Below are 24,274 nucleotides of genomic sequence, written 5' to 3' on the forward strand. Positions count from 1 at the left end.
AAAACATATTTTTATCATTTCTAAAAAATATATTATTCAACCCGTGGAACATCAGGCCTTTATTTTTTCATTACAGAAAATACTCATGTGTGTACGACTGTAAAATCTGTGCGTTTCATTTCAGAAATTATGATTTCGCATGGCTATTAAAATACAAACGAACACATTAGGCAGAGCAGCTTTTTTTCTAAGAAAGAATAGATCATTCTTTTACTACTGGTGTATGCGGTTCATTTTTAAATAGCGCCAAACGTAGCCTTGATGCGGCGTTGTAGAAAGCGCAAAGACTAATGTGATCATTTAATTACTAAAGTCTTTCTGATTCGGTCATTTTAACAGGTCCGTGTCTCTTTTTGGCATAGCCTACTGCTGTTGGTTTATGGCAGTAGCTGTGCCCCTTTTGACGAAAGCGGCATAAAAGCAGGTGAAATGTTTGATCTCTTCATTTATGCATAATGTTCATTATGCGATTCTTACTTCTGCCTTTAAATGACCAGAATGTTTATCCTCGTGATTAGATACTCTGCCGGTGAAATGAAGTCCTAATAGCAGGGTCAACCTCCTCCTCCTCCTCTCTCTCTCTCTCTCTCTCTCTCTCTCCGCCATCCGTGACAGTTCTCCTGTGCGCGAGCTGGCACTCTATGCGGACACGTGCACGCCCTCTCTCTCCTCTCTCTAGGTGATGCTGTCACAGATTCCAGCGCTCGCGCCGTCACCAACAGGACGTCCAACTGACAAATTTGGTGGGAAAAATGTTTAATTGTCGTTTTAACGATAAATGAGGACACATTTTCGTTTTCGTCTTTGCTTTGTTGGCGTTTCTTCGTCTATGCTAAGGCCAAGAGGTGTTTTTGAGTGATACTATGGATGAGCAAGCCAAGAAAAGCGGCTGAGGATTTTTAACGGTTTGGGAAAATCGGTTAGGTTGCCGTTAGAAGGCTGGTTAGCTACTTCGCGACGACATTGAAGAGGCAACAGGCATGGATATACAGTAGCAGTAAAAGGCAAATAAATCACCCTGCATGCAGCTGCCTCTCGGAATTTTACTCGGTAATATAATTTCCAGTTGAAGAACGTATTTTATTCGGCTAAAGATGGCTCACCTAATACGACACAAGCTCACCAACAAGCTGACCAATGCGGCCCACACGGTGTCCAACAAATCTCAGGCCAAGGTCAGCGGGGTGTTTGCCCGACTGGGCTTCCAGGCCGCGACGGACGAGGAGGGCTTGGGTTTCGCCGAGTGCGACGACTTGGATTATGACTACAGGCAAGGGATGCAAATGGATGTCCTTCAGGGCGAAGAGGAAAGGGGGGACATGGAGGGAGGGGGGGAACTGGAGGGAGACAGCCACTACCAGAGGGATGGCACCGGCCGGAGGCCCTCGTCCCTGAAGCCAGGCGGCTCGCTGGATGAGGATAAGCCAAAAATCACCACATGGGAAGCTGGCTGGAACGTCACCAATGCCATTCAGGTATACTGATTACTTTCATCTTGCATGTGTGAATGCAAAATATCGTATGCTGCATGGATTAGGCCTCCGACTGGGCAAAAAGTCACCTTGAAGATTTTCTTATTCTAAGATTAAACATTTATTCAAAGGAAAAGATGTCATGGGCATTTGCATAATTCCCCAAAATCCAAGATTTAAAAAAAGGATTGCGTTTTTTACTGCATAGTAATTTATATCGATCTTGAAAATATAGTTTATTGAAAGTGCCCAATGTTATCAATAAGTAAATGCAGGCTCCAATTTGTTGTTTGTGAGTGAATTCATTGCAGCTAGTGGGTCTTAGAATTTATTTATTCAAATCTTTTTATCTGATGAGCTGCAGGCAGGGCCTGTTCGACTTTGATAGCCCTGCGGCTGAATGGCACCCACGTGCTTATCAGCTTCTCCATCAAATTGAGGTTTTACCCAAATGAATTGAAAAAATCGTTTTAAAATTGTCCTTTAATCCTGTAATTCAGCCTATAGCGTGCGCAAACGAAAGGCCTTTTCAAGGGCGAAGCAACTGAGAAAATGATGGAGCGATGCAGACACTGAAAATAGAAGCAGCTGTGATAAATCCAACATTTCTTCTAAAATGCATTTTAACCTTGAACTGCAAAAATATATTTTCTGTTTTTGTTATTATGTAAGATGTTAACCTTGCGAGCCATTCATTGCATGCGTGGGTTGGCTCGACCTGTCACAGCGATGTGGGCCTTGTCCATTACCACTCAACTGCGCTTCTCTTTCCGCAGGGCATGTTCGTCCTCGGCCTGCCGTACGCCATCCTCCACGGCGGCTACCTCGGTCTCTTCCTCATTATCTTCGCGGCCGTGGTGTGCTGCTACACCGGAAAAATCCTCATTGCTTGTCTGTATGAGGAGAACGAGGACGGCATATTAGTGCGCGTGAGGGACTCCTATGTGGACATCGCCAATGCCTGCTGTGCGCCCCGCTTCCCAACGCTGGGTGGGCACGTTGTGAACGTGGCTCAGATCATCGAGCTTGTCATGACCTGTATTCTTTATGTGGTGGTGAGCGGCAACCTGATGTACAACAGTTTCCCTGGGTTCCCCGTGTCTCAGAAAGCCTGGTCTGTGGTGGCCACGGTCGCGCTCCTGCCTTGTGCGTTCCTGACGAACCTCAAGGCTGTGTCCAAGTTCAGCTTGCTGTGCACCCTTGCGCACTTTGTCATCAACATCCTCGTGGTTGCCTACTGCCTCTCCAGGGCGCGCGAGTGGGCCTGGGAGAAAGTCAAGTTTTATATTGATGTGAAGAAATTCCCCATTTCAATCGGCATCATCGTGTTCAGTTATACCTCCCAGATCTTCCTCCCCTCCCTTGAGGGAAACATGCAGAAGCCCAGCGAGTTTCACTGCATGATGGAGTGGACTCACATCGCAGCCTGCGTCCTCAAAGGCCTCTTCGCCCTGGTGGCCTACTTGACTTGGGCAGACACCACCAAAGAGGTAATCACGGATAATCTGCCTTCAACAATCCGGGCTGTGGTGAACATCTTCCTCGTCGCCAAGGCGCTGTTATCTTACCCGCTGCCGTTCTTTGCTGCAGTTGAGGTTCTGGAGAAATCGTTCTTCCAGGATGGTGGGAGGGCCCTCTTCCCTGACTGCTACGGCCCTGGTGGGCAGTTGAAATCGTGGGGTCTGGGCCTTCGAATTACCCTAGTAGTCTTCACCTTGCTTATGGCCGTGTTTGTCCCCCATTTCGCCCTTCTTATGGGTTTAACTGGGAGTCTGACCGGCGCTGGCCTGTGCTTCCTACTGCCGAGCCTCTTCCACCTGAAGCTCCAGTGGAGGAATCTCATGTGGCACCACGTCTTCTTCGACGTTGCCATCTTTGTCATTGGAGGCATATGCGCCATATCTGGCTTCATTCACTCGATTGAAGGGCTCATAGAGGCGTTCAGGTATAATATCCATGACTGAGAGATGACCTTTATTGAATGGTAATGTCCCAAAATGCCGCACTCCGGCAAGTTATCATGACGCAGATCTTATCAAAACATCACGTTGACCACTTGACATAGAAGCTCATGAGGAGGATTATTTGTGTGAAATGTAGCCTACATCTTTTTATTTTGCCTTCGTGATAATGTGCAATAATAAACTCTACAATCATAGTGTAAAGTAGTCAACTCATTCCAGAAAACATGTCATTAAATGGACAGAAGAACACAACCTCTGCATGAATGGGGGTGATGAAATATGCATTGACAGGCCTGTCCAGGTGTCAGTCTTCATGCAAAGATCCAGTGAAAAATGTCCGCCATGGATCTAACTGTGAGTGTGTTCGTGTTTATATCTGGGGAATGAAATATGTGAAAAACAATGGCGTGAATATGTTATATGGTTTTTGAGCTGCTAGATATATCATTAATCCCACTTCGGAGAAAATATAAGAACCAAGGAAGCCGTCAGATCAGATGGCGCTCTTTGAAAAAACCACAAATTACTGGTGTGTAGTTGTTTAAACAGAATTATTTTCATTTTCATTACGTTTTGTGTTTTATTTTCCATCTTATGCCTATAGTAGTCCTCGTTGGCTCGTTTGTTTTCTTGATGTTCCAAGTGTCATTCTGGATGGAGTGAATTCAAAGTGCAAGCAAGTTGGTCCTAATTGTGTAATATGAAAAATGTCTGTCGATAATATTCTCTTCCTATTGAATTTGTTAATCGTGATTTAATGGAACTAATCATGGTGTGTGAGATAAAGAGTATTTGTTGAATTAAGAGATAAATAAATGAAATATTTTATGGCTGGTGATTCTAATGTTTCCTTGAAATGCAGATGGCAGAGAAGCGTTGCTGATGTTAGTTTCACTTTAGTTTTTAGTGCTCTAGGCTTTTTTAAACCCCCCTTTGAAGGGTCATGAACTTCCCCTTTCTAAAAACAATGTGAGCATTCAAAGACCAAACTGTGTGCTGCAGCAGAACAATTCATCCTTGACAGAGGCCTCTGGAACATCTTGTGGCCGACTGTGTGAAAATATAATTGAGTTTAATTGCAGTCAGTTTGGCAACTCCCAGCCAGTACAATCTGAGACACAGAGGATATGGATTACAGTCATTTTTGAGCCTGGATCGCATTCAACTGTCTTATGGCAGTTTTAGAACATAAAGCTGATTGTTTGTTATCTAACAATCATATAATGATAATATTATCATTAAGCAGAATGTGAAATTCAACTGAACAGAAGTGATCATTTTCACTTCCTTTTTCATGTCAGTAGACTATGACACATGATTATTCCAAGATTTACAGTGTGGTCTCAGATCAGATGCTCATCAATGTTATATAACACAAATAATGGCTAAGGTACTATACTATACTATAGTATAGTACTTCCCTTGTATATTATATTGACTATTGTATATTTGTTATACAAGCTTAGGCTTATTTTGACAGAAAAGAAAGAAATATGTCTACACATTAATATGAATATCTCTTACAACAAAAAGCTCCTAAAACATTCATTTTGTTAAGAATATAATTTTTCCATACTCCATTCTCCTCTACCAGTTCTTTGGTAAACACAGATAGAGCAGACTGTATAATAGTTTGTTGTTCCTCTGACACACACACACAAAGTCAAACAGCAGACCTGTTCTAGTCTATTGTCAGACTTTTGTTAGTTTCACTTCTCAGTAATACAGGAAGCAAAAGCTGTACAGAATAACTCAACGGCAGAGTGACAGTGAGGACGTGTGTTCAGATGTACAACAATCATCGGGAGCTCACTTTCAACTCGGCAAATATACTTCAGGTATGTTATAAGAGCACTAAACAGGTTTATTGTGAATAACCTGTTTAATTTTCACATTGTTGCTTCATGCTTTCTATTCAGTAAAGCTGTTGCTTGCGTCACAGGGGACCCAGGAAAATGTTTCCATCGGTGATAGTTGTGCTTCTGCTCATCTCTTTGACCTGTGGAGAAAATCCAGCGATACAAGTCATCCTGAACAATAAAGGACTTCAGTATGGTAAGGCAATGTGACATGGTCTTATTTACTCAGCAGTTAATCTGTGTTAAAACACAAAATAATTGCTGCATGGGGTGATAAATTACTTTGTTGCTACATGACTACGTGTTTTCTTAAAGAGCCCAAGAAAACCATACTGTCTGATTAGTACATGATCACAGCTACTTTAAAACTTTTTGCATGTGCTGCTTGTCCCAGGAAAACATGTAGTAGCAGGATGGATTCAGGAGCAGTTGGAGCTCATCACTCTCCCTGACATCAGTGGTCACATTGACATCCGCATCTTTGGCACTGTAGACTACACACTAACTGGGTAGGACATTTCACATTCTTGAAGACTGAGGTTTGTTTTTGGTGCCATTTGAGTTCATAAGTTAATATTGTTCGTTAAGATTACCTCTTCACCACCAGTTAACTCGTCCTTAGGAATAGCCTTCAGGATGAATAATCCTGTTGCTGACCTCCTTTATAGTCTGAAAGCACAGGATGCTTATAATTGATTTATTTCAGTAGCCATAGTTACATAATTCACATATGTTTCCTCACAGGTATTTAACCCTATCTCTGCTCTCCCCATGTCCATTAGCATCACCGTAACCAAGTGTGACTTTCCAGAGCCGTCTGTTGAGTTCTTTCAAGACGCTCCAGGATTTAAGACATCCACTTTGGGCCTTAATGTTGCAATAACAGGCGGATGGATGACGCACTATGGCCTAATGTGAGTTTTTCCTAATCTCTGCCCAAACTACATGATCATGAAACCAATTACCCAAAGCTGCTCAATCAGGGTTTGTAGTAATATTTTTAAAGGGAAAACTAATCTTCAGAGCACCTGACAGAATCTGACCATACACTTAACCACAATGTACGGATGAAAGATTGATTTTACACAAATCTTATAATCTTATAAGTTAGACACTGCATTGTGCATTAAGACAAAATGAGGAAGTGATAAAGAGGATGCAGTTCAAAGACTCTTTGTGCTTTCGGTTTTTCTAACCTTTATGAAAGGAAATGTCTTGTTAAAGGTACAATGTTAATGTATTCTTTTCAGTGATGTCTTTTAGATTAGCCAGAATGTTAATTATGTCAACAGTGGTCAGTGGCTTATTACCTCCAACAAGCAGGTGATGTGATGGATAAACATGTGTCTAAAAAACTATGGGGAGGAGTGACACAAAATGTGTTCAGCCCATTTACACTCCAAAAGAAAGAAAGCACCTTCCTTTTGGAGTGGTAACTTACTCCAGTGCCATGAGCCCACTATATGTACTAGACAGTATATTACATTTTATAGTGTAAAGTCCACTGCACCTTATACACCATTATGTAACTACACTGATATCTACCTTGTAAATGTTGAATATGAAGTATCAGCTTACTGAAGATATCATGAGGCCTATGGGCAGAAGTCAGCAGTCAATCCATGTCAAGTCGTTTGAACATCTCAAATCACAGTGTATAGAATTAAAATAAAGTGATAAGGATTCTGTCTGTGAGCTACAGCTACATACTCATCATGTTCACCCTGCACTGATTTTGTTTTTGTATCTTCAGACACGACCATGGATCATTCAACATGGCTATATTTAGTGTGGATGTGACCTCTGTGGTGAACCTGGGGAAAGATTCTAATGGCCATCTGTCCGTCACCAGTGTCAGCTGTGATGCTCGAGTCGGGGATGTGGACATTCAGTTCCATGGTGGAGCCAGGTACAGTGAAAGAAGGAGAAAAAGATGAAGGATTTGATCATAAAATGTAAATGATAAAAGCTCTGAAATATATTTTGTCAACAGTTGGATCATCCAGCATTTGGTGGACTATTTCAAGGGACATATCAGAAGTGAAATAGAGGGCAAAGTGAGTGGTCCCTAATATCTTTGACAGTGGAGGCTTGGTCAGTCCTGTATGATCATCAGATAATGCCCATGTGATAACTACTGAAAAGATTTTCTGTGGTGAGCATTGTAGGACATTTGCATTGTTGTTGCCTTTGTAGATCTGCCCTACTGTGGAGGAATCCATTCTTAACTTGGAGTGCAACCTACAGGCCATGAACGGTATTGCAGCCAGCTTCATCGTCATAGAGACTCCAATAACCAAATACATTTATATTAATAACAGCAATGTGAGCTAAAGAATACTGAAAATTCAGCATAAAGTAAAATTTAATCAGTAATCAGTCATTTAAATAAGAATTATTATTAGGTCTACAAATTATTTCTATCCTCAACAGTTTCGTTTGATGTGAATCAAGACCTTACTATTGACCTGGCTCTCACCGGCACTCCTGTCATTGATGCTTCAAGTCTGAATCTGGGTCTTAAGGTAAGGATACACATAAAAGTAGTTTCATGTACTATATTTTTTTTATTGTGGAAGCTCCCCTGACTTTTGCCTACATCATTTATGCAGTTCTTATAGAATAAACCTCTAGGGATATGTCCAACACGCAGCAAGCATAATTGATAATGTCAAAAGAAGGAATAACAATGAAACAAAAACTTGATCAATAGCTGTAATCAATGCTTTGCAATTCTTAATTTAAAGGGAGAGTTCTACAGTATCAAAAGTCATGCAGAGCCTCCCTTTGGGGCCCAGCCTTTCACCATGCCTAAGCAGCAGGGCTACATGTTGTCAGTGGGCCTGTCTGAATTCACTCTGAACTCGGCCTCATATGGATACTACTCAGCTGGACTGCTTCAAGTCTCCATCAATGATAGCATGGTAAGTGCACCAAGAAAAAAAAACAGAGAATTAAAAAAAGTCAGACATAAGTTTAATGTATATTTAATTTTTTTGTCAGAACAATCCATTCATTTATTTGTTCCTTAGGACTAAGTACTTTCTGCCTGAAACAATGTGATTAAGAAATGCTGCTTTTATCATGTCAGATACCCCCAAGCTCTCCTGTGCACCTAAATACCAGCTCAATGGGACCTTTCATTCCTCAGGTAAGTTTATCTGTATCAAGGTTACTTTTGGCAACACATGATATTTCTAATAATGCACTTTAATTAGAGGCTTCTTGTCAGCATCCACCTAGTGTCACAGCAAAAACATCAAGAAAAAGAAGGAGAAAAGCCTGCACACTTGCTCAATGCCATAACCATTATTCATCTTTAACCTAATTTAACTTTAAACACCTAAATCAGATTAGGACACTGATGCAAAAGTAGCTTTATGATAATCAGAGCTTATGTGTTTATAATGGTTGTAACTATTTTGAAATGTGGTCATATTGAATTAAACAATTGGACTAATGTTTGGGAGGAAAACATTTTTTCTGACCTTGAACAAACATGTAATGTCTCTATAATAAATAATAATAATAATAATAATAATAATAATAATAATAATATAATGATACATAATAATGCTGCTTTAGATGACATCTTAGCTGATAAACTGTTCTATAAAATATGGAGGTAAATCATTGGACCAGTCTCTCAATGACATGGTGTAAGTGTCACTAAAAATACAATCACCTTAAAAGGGAAAAAATTACAATATACATATACATATAGGACTAAAAAGTATTCTTAGCTGACATCTTACATTTAGGATTTACTTGAAATATTGAAATTATTCAGTTGACTCATCATTTGACTCATCACAACACCTAACATATAAAAACTCTGATACCATGGCATCAGAGTTTTTCTTACTTTTAATTTAAAAAAGAACAAGCTTTAAAGAGATAAATATATAATATTCTCCCGAATTTTTATTGATGGTTTTTACTTTTTATGAAAACATCTTCTGATCATTGTCATCCCTTTCTTTCTCTCTGCAGCTTCCTAAGCTGTTTCCAGGTCTGCAGATGAGTTTGACGGTTTATGCCAGAGAGCTTCCATTGTTCTCTTTCCAACCTGGTGCTGTTGAACTGGGCTTTCAGGGTGCTGTTAAGGCGTTTGCCATCCAGTCGAATGGTACCCAGACCCCACTGTTCAAACTCAATGTTGTGAGTATTTCTGTTTGCTGTCCTGTTGATATACGCCAGAATGAATACATGAAAGTGTGTGTGTCCTTTTCTCTTTCTTTCCTTGTTTTGCTCTTTATGTCAACAACAAATCAAATTGTGGAGTTATTTAAGTATGTTCACACCTTCCCAGAGACCTCACTGTTAAAGCTTGCAGCATTTTGTATGTGTCTCATTTCTGTGTGCACTATCCAAGGGACATTTTAGGCCCAGAAAAACATTTTTAAGAGAATTTCTTCTTCTTCTTCTTCTTCTTCTTTTTTCACTCAGAGAATTGAATTTGAGCAAACACCTTTGGACCAAATAAAAACCTCGGGTGTTTGTGTCTTCAGAGGTTACTGAAAATATAAAAGTATTTTGAAATCATTTGTCAAGAAACAGTTTATTTAAACTTTTTTAAGGTGGGATATCTGACATTTCATAGGTTTAGCATATTATTGATTAACTGTGAAAAACAACTAACAGATTATAAGGCTCATTGGCTGCAGTTTAGTGATCTAAACCTTTTTTTTCAGGACTCCAAATTCAGCAGTAAAGTATGGGCGGCTGATGGGAAACTAAAGGGCTCCCTGAAAATGGACAAGTGAGAACCACTATTTGTTTACACCTGACCCCGAGTGTACAGTCTCAAACTAACAGTAATTATTCTGCTTTCTTTCAGTTTTACACTGGCACTGGTGACAAGTGAAATTGGAAGCTTTAAGGTACATTTCACAAAATAAATACTATCTTACATTTTATGTTAGTCACGGACAACCTTACGTGTGTACAAACAGAATATTATATACAGAAAACTATGATTAAAGAGTCAAATGTTTCTCTTTGCAGACTGATGCCTTGGAAACGATTGCAAAAATGGGAACAACATTACTTTTGGCAAATCTGAATGGTGAGCCTTATTTACTTACATCCATTCATTGCTCATTCTATAACTATTCGCTACAATCATCAACCAGTCCTCCCAGATTAGAAGCTTAAATATAGGAATTCCGGCAGTACTCCAATCACCATTACTGCTCCAAAAAAAAAAAAAATACAATAAAATCCTCACGATTTTTCTGTCTGCTTGACCATAGACAAAATTAGCAGTGAAGGAAATGTAGCTTGTTTTTATTGCACTTTTTAGGAGCTTCCCTGGAGGAAAATAGCGACTCTGTTATTCATTTATCACAGCAAAATACTGTGACAGAGACACAGAGGGATTAAAAGCATTTTTCAATTAAAATATGACCATACACTTTTGTACTGATTCAACGCACTCGGGTGTAGTGAGATGAAAATAATGTTTAATGTTTAATAAAGCTTTTCTTGACATTTACTTTACTGTTTTAGAGAAACTGGGCAAAGGTGTTGTTTTACCCAGAACTAGACATGCACAGCTGGTCAACACAGTTCTGGAGGTGAGAGAGGTGGGTATTAGTAAAAGAACACATACTAATTAATGTTGGGAAATGTTTGGCTTTCTGTTGGGCTGACCATTATCTTTATTCTTCACAGGGATTTATAGCCATCTTTTCAGATGCTCAGGTGCTGCTAGCAGATGGAGGCTTCATCTGACAAACTGACATGCTGAAGTCTGGTACATTGAACAAGAAAGCTTCTCAGCTCAGCTCAGCATTACTTTAAATCAGTAAACATGCTGGATTTATCTATAATACATACAAAAAAGCACTGGTTAGGTAAAAAAGGGAAAGCTACATGTACCTGTATGGCTACTAGAGTAAACCTAAACAATCCAAATGAGCTAATCAGCTATTTCTGCACTGTAATCATTTATATAATCAATCAACAGGGATAAAGGAGGCAGCTCAACTTTATAAATGTTCTTAAAGTGTTCAGCCTATCTGATCTTTTTATACACAAAACATTTTCATAATTAAATCTCTTTTGAATGCATCCAGACTGTCTCATTAATAGAAACAATGGTAAGACCTAACTGAGTAAAAAGGTTGTAATTTTATTGTCATGTTAGCTTTACTGTAACATTTGACATACTTATTTTCCCTTACAGAAACAAAGGGCTGTATTGGATTATTTTATCTTTGAAATACACACGAAGGAAGAAAAACAATGGTTTGCCAAAGTGTAACACTATGCAGTTGTTCATACTACCATCACCAGTAAATACATACATAAAAATCACTTTGTGCTATGCACCGTGTGCAGTAATACCTAAAGGGAAAGGCAAAGAAATTTTGACTTTTATATAACACAATATTTCTACGTAATATTTATTATAACACTTGAGATCCAATTTAGTGATATCATTAATTGAGTAAAATATAAATGTGTTTGCTTTCTGATGCATTTCACTATTTTTTGCCTTTATATAAACTGTAGATGGGAGTCCTGGTAGATTAATCATTAACAGTCAGGAGTCAACTGTCTGCGGTTTCTTGACTATAGCAAAAAACCCTGGAGGCAGAAAAAAAGCTCAAATGAAAAATCTGATTCACATCAATATTACCAAATGAACTAAATGGTTGAATAAGAGTTTCCCTGTGTGGGGGTTGGAAGACAACAGTTCAGGTGGAGGTCAGGTCATTTTACGAAACACTTGAACACCATATTCATGAAACAATGAAATCTCTTTATTTTGAAACATTTCAGTGTGCACACTTTAGACTCTTAAATGTTAACATTCCTGGAATGTAACACAACCAAAATATAAATATAAGCCTATTAACAGCCGCTGATCCTAAAATGTTCCCTATAGAAAAATATCACACTTCATTCATGAGAGGAGACACCATGTGGACACTGACTGGCTGATTGGGCAGTAGATCAGACTCAAACAGAACGATCCTGAGCTGGACAACGCATGATGAGTTTGAACAACTGTAGGCCAGGTATGAACAAACATTTAAAAAGAGGCTAAGCTGAACTGGGAGTGATTGTAAAAAGACAGTATTACTCAAGTTATATTGAGATCTAATGAACTGAACCACAAGTTAAGCAGAGATACATACTGTGGAGCATCTTGGAAGACATGATGCTGTGCTCCTTTAGGGGATATTGTAGCAATAAAATAGCCTTAGTTGTAACACAAACCAGTTACATGTAAAGTGAGAGTAGAATTGTCGATATTAAAAGTCAGAGAGCAAAAAAATTGAAGGAAAGTTAAGAACAAATAAGGGTAACAGAGTTATTAAGTCACCTTCATCTCAATGTGGTCTTTATGAAAGAAGCAAATAGAGAAACTGAAAAAATGTCAGCAATGTAGCACCTGAGAGACCACTATGGGAGAAGCAGGAAAACTGTACGATAAACACACAAGCGAACAGCTTTAGAAATCAATCAATTTAACCTTTGGCCTTTGTCCATGTTCACCAGTAAGAAAAAACTTCAGACAATTTTAGGTACAGAGTGTGATTTTTCATGATAATAAATAAAGTTTTTGGGGGTATTAAATCCGAACAGTTATTTCAGTTTCACATTTAATGTTTGCACACACTGTATACGTGTACGCAGTCACACGTATCTCACAACACTGGTGAACGTTTACAGCTCAGTGCTCGTACAAATTTTGCATCTCTGCATATTTTAAAGTCTGCCCCTTAAACTGTAGAAGTACATTTGCTGAAAATAAGTTAGACATTCAAGTAGGAACATTCTTATACTGTAACACTTAAATATACTGTATATCACATCAGTGTGAGTGGAAATACTGACAAAAAGAAGAGGGACGTAAGAAATCGAGTCGTTTGTACTGAAGGAGAGACCAGAATGACAATCAGAAGACCAGTCCACCATGCTGATGTATGCAGATAAACCCACATCTGCATCAAACATAACAAAGTCAATTAAACAAAAATAGGCCCAGACACTTTCCTTCTGATGATTATAGGATGGACTTTATCATTGTATCAAATCTAATGAGCACCACCGCATGCTCCTGTGCTGTGACCTCCTTTGAACCCTTGCCTGCACCTACAGGTATACTGGTCTTCCATCAGAGGCTCAAAACCGAATCAGTTGTACCAGACTTGGCAATTCCTATTTGTGTCACACCACCAAGCAAGTACACCCATAAAATGGCTTTCCTGCTTGTTCACTTTAAACTGCACCCAGATCATGCTGACACATGAGCGTTCAGCTTCCTCAAGCTACACCAGTCTTTACTACAAACAAACTGTTCAGACAGCTCGGTGCAAAAAGTAATCTGGATTGTTAAACTTACTCTGTATCTGACCTTACAGGACAATGGAGAATAAAGCAAAGAGCTTTAATATCACAAGACAGACAGCTGATTCAACTTCAATTTTGGTCTTAAGCTATTTCGCTCTGTTCTGCTATACTAAATGAGATCAGCCATCCAGAAAAAGCTAGGAAAGAGTGTCTTTGTTTCAGGTGTTACCAGTACTCAACTTCTTTAAAAAGTATTGGAAAAAGTTAAAGGAGAACATAAAAAGAGAAAGAGATGAAAATTTTCAGATGAAGAGGAGACACACAGAAAAGAGGAAATTGATCAGATGTTGTTGAGGCACAGTGCGGTTTTGAAAAAAGAAGAGCTTTAACATCACAAGACTTAGTCCTATGAGCTTCAAGTGCAGTCCAATTCAACCCTGTTTGTAAGTAGACTATCATCAGCTCAGCACTCCCCCTCACTGTCTACATTGGCAAGTGTCAAACTCTTTGCAGACTTCTGAGGAGGGATGAACAGGAAGTTTTTTGTGATATTCACACAAAAACAACGAACATTGAGCCGAAGGTTGGGGCTGTGGTTATTAGGCTGTACTGGCAGGTGAGGTGAGAGGAAATGTTCAAGAAGTCCATCGGTTAATAACGGTGGAGAAAGCAGTCAGGTAGGCTGGGATTATTTGTCTGCAACAGCTGCAGCCATGGGAACACGTAGACTGCCACGAGCTGTTGCCGCTAACTCCTCGAGTTCTGTGTTAAGTCGTCTGATGACCCACTCCATCGCCTCCCGACCCTGAGACACACCGAGCAAAGGTGTTAAAGCACAAAATGTGTAGTGACCGTAGGCCAGTATTGTTACAAAAAGACATGTCGTTCCTTATAGTCATGAGTTATTGGGAGGTTTTCTGGGCAGATTCACCTTGCCAGCGTTGACAGAGATGGTCTTAGCCATTAGACTCTCGAGGTAGCTGCTCAGACTGACACCTTTCACACTGATCAAAGCCTCCTGTGTCAACACTGTCCTGAACACACCATCATATAAGCATTACTTAAACAATACACACAATGTTGAATATGTTTTTGTTATCTATTCGTAATCTTTCAATAAAACCTACACAAAAACATTTTAACCAACCAAAGCCTTCTATAAAACCAGCAATAACTTTAAACGATTAAACATAAACATGAAATACTATTGCTATTTAACAATAATCCTCACAACAACAATAATAATAACAACAATAAAAATAAATAATACGGGTTAATGAAAAGAAAACAAGCTATTTACTTCTCAGGATCCTGCGGATGTGGCTTGTATGTCAACTTCTCATCCACTGATACCAGGTTAGTGAAGGAGATCTGATTGAACAAAAACATTATTAGTTATTATTATTACAAAAATATTTACAAATAGAAATATGTAAAGCTTTGACTCTTTTGCTGTTAAGCTCCTGACTTAGATTAGGTGCCACCAATTGAATTTATGTTAACTTGTGCATCCAACAGACGTCAGGTTTTTGCAGGTTTTAACATCTTGTAAATTGTGGAAAAGTCCAAACAAGAAAACTCCTAACACACTTCAGCCTGTAATCTTCTGAAATCCTCCTTTTTTAACCCGACAGCTCACTATCACCCACCCCCCAAAATACTTTTATACAGATTTGCATTATTCACAACGGTGACCTCTTCAGGTCAGAACATCTGGAATTCTTGGTTGAGCAGCAAAAATACAAATCACATCCCTAATAATAATGTGTTTATCAAAAGAATGTCTTAGTCATTATTATTTTTGGTAATTTTTATTCTTTTTTAAATAAAGGAGAAAGACCCATCAAAACATTTGTTGTCTACCCTATTAAATACTGGCATTCTTGCTACTGTACCTAAGACAAAGTGTCACTGTAAAAGCAACAACAGTTGTTACAGAACGTGTCAAATTAACAATGATCCATGTCAGAAAAACATACATTTGTAGATTTCAGCTCAAAGGTCTTCTCTTTGGGGTCCACCACTGAATGTTCCTGAACATAAGTGCATGTTCTCGTTACCCCAATGATCTGCAGGAAAAGGAACAGACTTGGTTTAATGAATCCAAATTCATTTAGATATTATTTATTTGTTATTGACACAAAACTTGTACTGACCTGTGGGATGTGAGGGTTTTTATACAATATCTCTATCCTTACTAAGTCCTGACAATTTAAATATCTGAGAGAACAATTATAAAAACTTTTGTCGTGTATTTCAACTCTTGATGTCTGTTTTGGATTCCTTTGAGTTTGAGAAGCACAGGTCCAGCAGTTAAGTCTGTAAACTGTGACAGACTGATATAAAGGCTGTCTTACATGATATACACCAATAGTCCAAATGTTAATGTAAAATAATTGTGTAATAAAGAGGTTAAACCATAACTACTTTCGTAATGATCACAGATCACCTATATAGCATTTCAAAAATCTAACGTGATATGCAGAAAAAAAATGTGTGCTTCTGTGACTTACACACTGTAAAGGATGCTGGTGCGACTATTCCTGATCTCAGCTGCTTTTCATGTAGAACAGTTCTTTTCAAATAATTCCAACATAGGCCAAATTTAAGCTCTCTCCAAACCTCAAGTGTTTCTCTCATCATGGGACTTACAGATTTGGCCATAGCAGGGAGCCCCCACTCTGTGCTGAGTAGTCTGGTGCTGTGTAACCGTCCCTGTGTGTCCACACTTCTGTTCAGAACATCCACACCGAACACACCGGGGTTCATTGGATTGGGGTACTTCTGCATCGCTGCATTTGTCACCGTCTCCCATGGATGGCTGAAAAAAAAAAAAAACTTTAGAAAACAGGACGTTTTTTTTACAGTCTTACAAGGTGCAATAGATGAAAAAATTTAATTTGTAACATTGACATTTTTATAGATGTGATGTTGATAATGCCTTCACTAAAAAATAAAATAATCAAAAATAAAATGCATTGGTGTCTAATGTGACTAGATGAAAATCAAGATGTGGTAATCAGATTTAATAATTATAGCATTCAACCCATTTTCACTAATGAGATATGTTTTGTATGCTGGGCAAAAGCTACTTATATAGGAGGGACATAGTATATATCAATAGAAAAGACTGCAAACATCCTGTTGTGCATCTGAATCAGCCTTAAAATATGTGTATAGGTGCACAATGATCACTGATCAGACTATAAAGAATTTCATTTGGCACTATTTTGTTAGAACTAAATAAAAATGAACGGGCCGCTATCACCAATTTCCTTACATTGTTGCAAGATTATTTTCTAAAAATGTTTTAGATAAAATTAATGGTAAAATATGATAGTCAAATACACCGTTGCTACAGAATCAAAATGGAGGATTTACCAAAAGCAACCCAGCCATTGCGTGAAGGAACGCCCCCTCCGCGGACGATTACTATGATGGATTTATCTCGAAACTTCTTGATATGAACAAAACTGTCCCATTGTGACAAAATCATCTGTGGAAAATCTTTCTAAGGACGGTGTTTCAATATGCTGTGTTTCTCGTTTGACAGCCAGACAAACCGTTATGTAACGCCCCATGATAGCTGCGGTACATAATGTCATATTCAGTAGCAGAATCAGTGACAGGTAGCCAAGAGAACAAACATAAACAGCCAACAATGCCCACGCCGTCTACCTACCCAGGAAAAAATTGTTGCAAGAAGGGTCAACATATAAAATAAGATTAATAACTAAGCAACGAATGTTATAGCATAAGCTTAATTAAGCCCTTTAGCTAGCGCTACCAGCGAAAAGCTAACCTTAGAGTAACTTCAGCCAGCTGAAGCGGTTTGCTTCTAAGGCTCAGAGATGTGAAGTATTACTAGATAATGAGCATAAAAACATGATGTCGATTCGCGGTTACATTTTGAAAATGAGGCAAAAACATAAACGACAAACGGCAATGTAATTTAGCCGTAGGCTCTCTGTGTAAAGTTACCTAACTTATGTACAACCTTAACATAGCGGCTAAGAGGGCTAGCAGCTGTGCCCGGGACAGTATGGGAAGACCAAAACAACTAACTCGACGAAAGGAGAACTGTGACTAAATAGACATAATCGGACAAGGCATTCTCACGGAGAAAAAACTACTCACTTGAAAATGTGCTCTGACGCCCAGATCTTCATTTTATGAGGCTTTTTTTGTCAGAGCTTGGGAGCCGGCGACTAACGACAGCGTGACCGACGTGAGGAAGGAGGGAGGGACCGAAGTAGACAACTTGTAATGGTGCCTTATCCTCTAGACTCCCCCCTAATGGCAGAAATAGGTTCTGCAGACCTTGAGATTAATCTTCTCCAGACAACCCATGATAAATATTTATTGTTTAATATACATTTCTAAACCTAAAAACCTAAGTGCTGAAATAGGGTACTGTCAGGTATTTTTGTTATCTAAGCTATGATAAATATAATTACCACCACACAATGATTGGAATTTAATTAGGATTAGTAGGATTAGTAGGAATTAGTAGGATACCTACCTCTATACTGCATAAAATGTAGATCATTTGATATTTGAACTTAGTATTCTCTTCAAGTCAAACAACCAAAAATAAATACATAAGGATGTTGTTACACTTTCAACAAATTGATCACAATGTAAATTGTGTGTGTGTGTGGGGGGGGGGTTGTGACAGAGAGAGAGAGAAAGAGAAAGAAAGATAAAGAGGGGTGTTCTGTGATCAATCATGCTAAAGCACTGTTCTTACCAATGACTGTATATATTTTTATAAAGTCTATGGTTCTTACTGGTAGGGGAAAGACCAGCGTATCTCTGATGACGCCATTACGCACAGATGGGACCGGATTCACACCATTTATTCCAGAAGGTGGCAGTAAAGGTGCCTGCATCCCCGAAGTGAACTACAAAATAAGAAGAGGAAGAATATCCGACCTGTCCTTGAAGCTACAACACAGGCAAGATGGTCGCATACTGGAGACAGGCAGGCCTAAGGTAAACATATTTCAAAATGTATATTTACAGAGTTAATTTTGTGGGCAGCGTAATTTATATTTTTGCAATACGGATTAATTTACGTAATACTTTGACATTGTCTTGTGTTATTTCGTTTATTCCCTCGGAGAGCTACATAGCTTTAATACTAGCTTTAGGTAGCTTTTCGACCCATGCTACTGCGCTAACGTTAGCTATTAACAACCCTCCAAGAAGTGACTCTTTGTAAATGCATTGGATACGTTATTTGTTCTTAAACAAACGTGTTTTTCTCACCCAGACAAATTACTGTCAATATTGTTTGTCCTTTAGCTTATGGCTAAAAATTCTGTCTCTTCTCTGCAGCTACATCCGCTTCTCTGCTATCTGCGCTAACGCGGTGCGTGCTGCAATGAAACCGCAGGTCAAGACCGAGGCATTGAAGGCCGCAGAAGCCAACGTCAAAGTCTTTAAACCCAAAACTGCAGCAGCATGTAAGTTTTAATGTTATTATATGTTCTCAATACGGAAGGGAAACTGTTAACAAAAAGTCATCATGTTCCCTGACAGTCCGTCTGTATCAATGAGAGACAGCTGTGACATTGACGGGTGACAATGGTGCATCAGAACATTTTTTTAATGCAACCCTTCATTATTAAAATGTTCCTTCACACGTATCAGTCTTATTATATTAAAAAAAAGTTCAGCGGAACGAGTAACTAAGTTTATATACTGTACAGTATCAAAAGTACACTCATTATACTGCATGGCCACATTCAGAGTGCTGTAATGTTATATTTGCTTGGTTTTACTTATGCACTAACATTTCATTTTCATTGTAATATTGTATGTTGTGAAGTTGTGGCTTACTTGGAACACACTTGACTAATTCATGTACCAAAGAGTATTTGATTAATTGTTATCTGGAGATGAACATAATCTTTTGTAGGAAAAATCTATCTGTGCAAAATATTAAGTAGATAAGTTTTGGCTTGAATTTACTTTACACACTGAACGTAGTTTGTGATACATTGTTACCTGTCCCTGGTACACCAAGATATGGTCGTTCATTCAGTTTTCTTGGCTAACATTATTTTAGTTCAATGTCTCCTATATCTTTTAAAACCATCTAAACTGACGCACATTATTTAACCGACCTATGTGGACTATAATTGTTATTTAGCATCCTCTCCCAAGATTTTCAAAAGTAAATGACCCTGCCCCACATGCATCAGCTATCTGAATTTTCTGTATGTGAGGTGATTCCAGCAATTTGAAGTTTGAGCCACAAAGGCAGATGCATCATTGATTTATTCAAAATTGCTTAAATGGAATAAATACATTTTATTAATTTCTCCCAAAACTCCTGACTTCATAAAACATTTTCTGTCATGGTGTCTGCATCTAGTGGACAGAAGCCACGTGGAGATTCTACTACCCATTTTCCCACACCTACTGCATGTTTTCTTTTTTACCTGAATACATTTCAGGAGCTTTAAATTTACTGTCTTTATAGACTAACCATGAAACTGCTATCAATTTCCCCTCGGGGATTTACAAAGTACTCTTTTTATCTATCTATTACTAGTATGAAATATAATTTTGTTCTGTGTGGGAAGCTAAATCATTTTCATGAAGATATTTTCAGTATTTTTTTCCTTCTGCTCTGTTTTCCTTCCAGGATTTGAGACCGTGATGTAGATAGTTTTTCCTTGAGTTATGAGTTCCTGTCACTTTCCTGTCCTGCAAACCGTGGAGAACAAAAATAGATGGATGACATCAAGATGACATGTTAAGAGTCTGGGAAGACCTGAATGAAATTGCTGTTCTCCCCCTTTAATATGTAATGGAAATTGTATTAAAGATGAATATCGGAAATACACTGTGTCTCCTTGTTTTCCTGCCTTGACGGATGAATATAGAATTTTCACATCTGCAGAATGAGTCAATTACACAGTTTTTGTGGAACATTTTTTATTTTGGTATAAATAAATCAGACCATTAGTCTACATGTTCATATACAGAAACATGGGATTTACAGAGGTATGTGTTTGTTGATCCATGAGAATATCCATTGTTTGATGAAATTTCGTTCATACTGTATAAGAATCTAAGTCAGGGAATAGGATGCTATGTGTAAACTTGAATCCAAGATCATTACAATTGCAAGCATTGATCTGTAGGCTGAAAACCACAAAACTAGCAAATGGCTGGTAGGCACTTTTTTATTAACTAAAATAAAGTGGTGATTCAGTTTGGTGCCTTCGCGATTCTTGTAGCATGTTCATGGTTTGCTTGTACTTGGTCCCTCCCAGTTCAAATCCAACTTTAATGTCCTCTTTGAAGCTACAACTGGTCTATAATCAAACCCGGATGTTCTTCTCAGTGTGGAAACCAATCCATTTTTTGTAAGCTTTGATTTGCTTTAGATAAAAAATGGGCTTTTGATAAAGGACACAAATCAAAATAAGTATCATGTTAAGAGAGACACATTTTGCTCAGTGGCACTTTGGCAGGGCTCTTTATTACAACTGGATTATTAATCTTAAGTCTCCAGCGGTACCTTTTGCCACAATCCATTTTTAACTGTACTCCTGTTGTAATTAAACTATATGTATTCATCCAGTCTATAAAATCAGAGTTAAATGTATTTTTACCTTAGGCATACTAGCATGATATATGCCATGAAACCCTAACTGTCTTTCTTCTCTCTGGTCATCTTAATCATGGTCTCTGGGGATCGGTAGAGGAAGATGAGTTTCTCAAACAGCGTCTCCTCCAGCTCCATCTCTCCTGTTTCTCGAACCACGAAAATGTCCGTGCAAAGCTTCAGGACCCGGTCCACACACGGCAGCTCCTCAAACATGATGGACCTGGAGATTCCATTGAAGAACTCTCTGACAAACTTTCCAATGACCAGCACTACGGACATGTACAGGCCGACGATGCTGCATTGAACAGAACGAGCAGTGGGAGAGAATGTATTGTTGTGTCATCAGTTGGAAAAAATACTTAGCAAATTTGAAAGTAAAAAGGAATGCAGTGAGACATTATCTTATCAGCGGAGGGTTTCACAGTTACCCAACACTTTTGAACAAAGCTTTAGAATTTAATCAACCTGTTTCATCATCATCACGTAGAAGCAAGGGCCTAGGATTCGTTTAAACAATGACTTGTGAACCAAAATTAAAAAAATCTAAATGTTATTTGTCAAATACCGTTTCTGCATTCTGGTGCACTGTTTAGGAACCACTTTGTAGTGGAATGTCTTAATACATGTAAACGAAAACAATGACTTATTAAACTATACATAACTACGGTATGAATGAGATAGGCTTCCCAAATGAGTTGATCAACTATGGACATGTATGACTTTTCCAGAAAATCACCAGACACTTTCAGTTGCAAAGCGTTACCTTGACCATGGTAAGGCTAACGTCTTTAAAGTGATAATCTCTAAGATTTTCATTTAAATAAATGTCTGTTTAGTCACTATCTATTGCCGGATGAAGCAACACAATGGTGATTGAGCCTATGGCCCACTGATGAAAGCCTTTGCATTTGCAGTATGTAGTATTATTACAGACTGTGTCATTCGCGGAAAAATCATAAGCAGCGCCCAGTTGGTGATGTGTTTTCCATCACCCAGCAGTGGTTGGTCTGCCAGAGAGGGTAGGCGGAGCTAAGCGGCTGCACTTCCGGTCTCTCAAAGGGTTGCGAGTAAACACTAATCTACTATGGCTGACCAAACAAAGAAAAGATTGATGACTACAGATACAACTTCAAAAATAAGTGAAAATCCAAAGAAAAAGAAACAAATAAATAAATAAACAGTCTAAAACAGAAAGCAACCATCAGCAAGGAAAAGCAAGAGTTACGACTGTGACAAAGGGAGCCAACCGCAGTTGTCTGGTTAAGTTGGGATGTATGTTCCCACAATTTCTTTTTTATTGCCAGTAGGTGTGCCAAAGAGCATGAAACTGAAATCTTCGAGATTATATCTTACTAATAAATCTAAATAACTCTTATCTGTTTGCCTGACTCACTCTGCCTAAGTAATTTTTATTTGTGGAATTAGAGTTTTTTCCATTAATATCATCAATACATATCAATATTTATTTCTCTGTAATACTTCTTAAACAGAGCCTAAAGAGTGTTATTTCAATGTGAACAGGGTCAGGGCACTGAAAACTAATTGATTGGTATTTAAACGTTTACAGGTACAGTATCTTCAAAAGTCAGTAAACATGTCAGCCTTGAATAATAAATGTCACCTTGAAATTAAAAAAGAGAGGGAGGCTTGGTTTGAAGGACTAAAGCAGACAAGTCCATAATAATAACTTTCTGACAAACTGCAGGTGAAATGACATGATACATACCCGTGTCCAGCCAGGAAGCCCAGACTGGAGGGGCTGACTTTATCACTAAACACCATTATCTCGATGCTGTCACATATGTGGCTGGATGCAAGAACTGGGGAGCACTCCTCCACCACCCACCACTGGTCCGCCTCTTTCTCTGAAGTCCCAGTGACCTGTTGAAGTTTGATGGACATTGGCCTGAAGAAAGACAGCGCCTGGACTGAAGGATCTAAGAAAGGACAAAGAAGAGGCAGGTTTGAGGGCAGAATTGAAATCTTCAAGTTGATATCTTTAAAGACATATGAATAAAAATAAATAAATAAATAAATGCAGTTTTTTATAATAAGGATATTTTTGCAATTTGAAAACATATGAACAAATACATAGACCTAAAAACAAAACCAACAGCATAAGTATGCCTATTTAAAACAGGACAAGTAGCACCACAGTCATTGACAGGAAAGGCAAGACAACAAAGTCTCTCTCTCTGCGTTTCTCTGCAGAACGTGGTTGTAATAAGTATATGGCAATCACAGTGACCTTTGACCTTTGACCATCAATATTTAAACATTTAAGTTTGCTGCCATATTTAATATATTTCTCAGTGCTCCTGTGATATTGCGTTCACAAGAAGATGAACAACCCAAAAACATTATGCCTTCTGTCACAACCTTTGTCGAGCCAAAGGCATACAAATCTGTAAATATATAAAAACTGTAACTAACCTACTTTCATCCTGGTTGCCATCTTAGACACTGTTCCTTTGGGACCCCTGAGGTATTTTGGCAGCAGAGAATGAATGATCCTATGGGACAGAATCACATAGTTAAACAGCTTTCGAGCTCAAGTCAGAGGGGAAAATACTCCAAATTAAATACTTGCAAAATGTGTGCAAAGTGTCTGAGTGTTGAGAAAAGATGTTTTTTTATTTCAGTATCCATTTTGATAATAGTTTATAACTAGCACAGTATTTTTAGTATCTAATTCTCATTCACTAACATAAGTAAGTAAGGCAACTGCTTTACAACTCAGAAAAGCGTCTGCTAAATGAAAGTGTACATTGTTCAAGAAAAAGGAAAAAAATGGTTTGCCAATTGACTGAGACTCACACAGGTTTGCTGCTGTTGCCTTTGAGCATGTGGACTATCCCTTCCCTCAAAGCCCTGTCCTCAAACTTCACAGTGTGTTCTCCCACCGTCTCTGCATTCATTGATATGGACGCATTCCTGACAAGGGCAGCAGAGCAGTGTTTAGGTTTTTCAATGCTTAGGTAAAAAAGAAACACAAAAAACAAACTAAAAAAGGTTCCAAATTTAGTTTAATGCACTGAGTACAGT

At 38.5% G+C, this 24,274-nt stretch overlaps 5 protein-coding genes across 6 annotated transcripts in view; 3 read left to right on the forward strand and 2 right to left on the reverse strand.

The window, feature by feature from the left end:
• The first annotated feature begins 695 nt into the window (after window positions 1-695).
• LOC138590038 (vesicular inhibitory amino acid transporter-like) lies at window positions 696-4,245 on the forward strand. The gene is made up of 2 exons (XM_069660565.1): window positions 696-1,475; window positions 2,249-4,245. The coding sequence occupies exons 1-2, from the start codon at window positions 1,095-1,097 to the stop codon at window positions 3,434-3,436; spliced, it is 1,569 nt and encodes a 522-aa protein (XP_069516666.1). The 5' UTR covers window positions 696-1,094; the 3' UTR covers window positions 3,437-4,245.
• A 954-nt stretch (window positions 4,246-5,199) lies between these two features.
• Window positions 5,200-11,361, forward strand: bpifcl (BPI fold containing family C, like). Of its 2 annotated transcripts, none has more exons than XM_069660285.1 (16): window positions 5,200-5,274; window positions 5,379-5,491; window positions 5,690-5,804; window positions 6,078-6,209; window positions 7,049-7,204; window positions 7,289-7,352; window positions 7,492-7,552; window positions 7,729-7,820; window positions 8,043-8,219; window positions 8,387-8,446; window positions 9,289-9,456; window positions 9,990-10,057; window positions 10,136-10,178; window positions 10,303-10,363; window positions 10,807-10,883; window positions 10,972-11,361. In XM_069660285.1, exons 2-16 carry the CDS (start codon window positions 5,392-5,394, stop codon window positions 11,029-11,031), a joined length of 1,434 nt encoding a protein of 477 aa, XP_069516386.1. In that variant the 5' UTR covers window positions 5,200-5,274; window positions 5,379-5,391; the 3' UTR covers window positions 11,032-11,361. The 2 variants fall into 2 exon arrangements, with proteins under 2 accessions (XP_069516386.1, XP_069516387.1); XM_069660286.1 differs by having other exon boundaries at window positions 5,206-5,274; window positions 5,356-5,491.
• Window positions 11,362-12,043: 682 nt separating this feature from the next.
• LOC138589825 (PRELI domain containing protein 3B-like) lies at window positions 12,044-17,824 on the reverse strand. Its single transcript, XM_069660287.1, has 6 exons — window positions 17,740-17,824; window positions 16,255-16,423; window positions 15,582-15,671; window positions 14,903-14,973; window positions 14,534-14,636; window positions 12,044-14,407 (listed from the first exon to the last, which is right to left on the reverse strand). Exons 1-6 carry the CDS (start codon window positions 17,769-17,771, stop codon window positions 14,291-14,293), a joined length of 582 nt encoding a protein of 193 aa, XP_069516388.1. The 5' UTR covers window positions 17,772-17,824; the 3' UTR covers window positions 12,044-14,290.
• A 664-nt stretch (window positions 17,825-18,488) lies between these two features.
• atp5f1e (ATP synthase F1 subunit epsilon) lies at window positions 18,489-20,454 on the forward strand. Its single transcript, XM_069659714.1, has 3 exons — window positions 18,489-18,597; window positions 18,943-19,070; window positions 20,258-20,454. Coding segments are annotated over exons 1-3 (162 nt in total). The 5' UTR covers window positions 18,489-18,565; the 3' UTR covers window positions 20,260-20,454.
• A 749-nt stretch (window positions 20,455-21,203) lies between these two features.
• LOC138589232 (piezo-type mechanosensitive ion channel component 2) overlaps window positions 21,204-24,274 on the reverse strand; it is a 31,619-nt gene continuing 28,548 nt past the window's right edge. The window contains exons 51-54 of the mRNA XM_069659431.1: window positions 24,047-24,163; window positions 23,663-23,742; window positions 22,956-23,166; window positions 21,204-21,524 (exon numbers count right to left, since the gene is read on the reverse strand). Coding sequence (XP_069515532.1) covers window positions 21,269-21,524; window positions 22,956-23,166; window positions 23,663-23,742; window positions 24,047-24,163 — 664 coding nt within the window. The 3' untranslated portion in view covers window positions 21,204-21,268. The remainder of the gene's footprint in view (window positions 21,525-22,955; window positions 23,167-23,662; window positions 23,743-24,046; window positions 24,164-24,274) is intronic.

The sequence above is a fragment of the Semicossyphus pulcher genome, unplaced genomic scaffold, assembly GCF_022749685.1.
Source record: "Semicossyphus pulcher isolate SPU_LCO1_2020_fin unplaced genomic scaffold, fSemPul1.0.p SCAF_13, whole genome shotgun sequence".
NCBI classification, from domain to species: domain Eukaryota; kingdom Metazoa; phylum Chordata; class Actinopteri; order Labriformes; family Labridae; genus Semicossyphus; species Semicossyphus pulcher.

Coding starts and splice junctions, on each gene's coding strand:
- LOC138590038 (XM_069660565.1), top strand. CDS start 1,095: ATGGCTCACCTAATACGACACAAGCTCACCAACAAGCTGACCAATGCG. Junction 1,476..2,248: donor ACGTCACCAATGCCATTCAG/GTATACTGATTA, acceptor CTCTTTCCGCAG/GGCATGTTCGTCCTCGGCCT.
- bpifcl (XM_069660285.1), top strand. CDS start 5,392: ATGTTTCCATCGGTGATAGTTGTGCTTCTGCTCATCTCTTTGACCTGT. Junction 5,805..6,077: donor GTAGACTACACACTAACTGG/GTAGGACATTTC, acceptor CATGTCCATTAG/CATCACCGTAACCAAGTGTG. Junction 8,220..8,386: donor TCTCCATCAATGATAGCATG/GTAAGTGCACCA, acceptor TTATCATGTCAG/ATACCCCCAAGCTCTCCTGT.
- LOC138589825 (XM_069660287.1), bottom strand. CDS start 17,771: ATGAAGATCTGGGCGTCAGAGCACATTTTCAA. Junction 14,974..15,581: donor TTGAGCTGAAATCTACAAAT/GTATGTTTTTCT, acceptor TTGTTCAATCAG/ATCTCCTTCACTAACCTGGT. Junction 14,637..14,902: donor CATCCGCAGGATCCTGAGAA/GTAAATAGCTTG, acceptor TGGTGTGTTCAG/GACAGTGTTGACACAGGAGG.
- atp5f1e (XM_069659714.1), top strand. CDS start 18,566: ATGGTCGCATACTGGAGACAGGCAGGCCTAAG. Junction 18,598..18,942: donor TGGAGACAGGCAGGCCTAAG/GTAAACATATTT, acceptor TCTTCTCTGCAG/CTACATCCGCTTCTCTGCTA.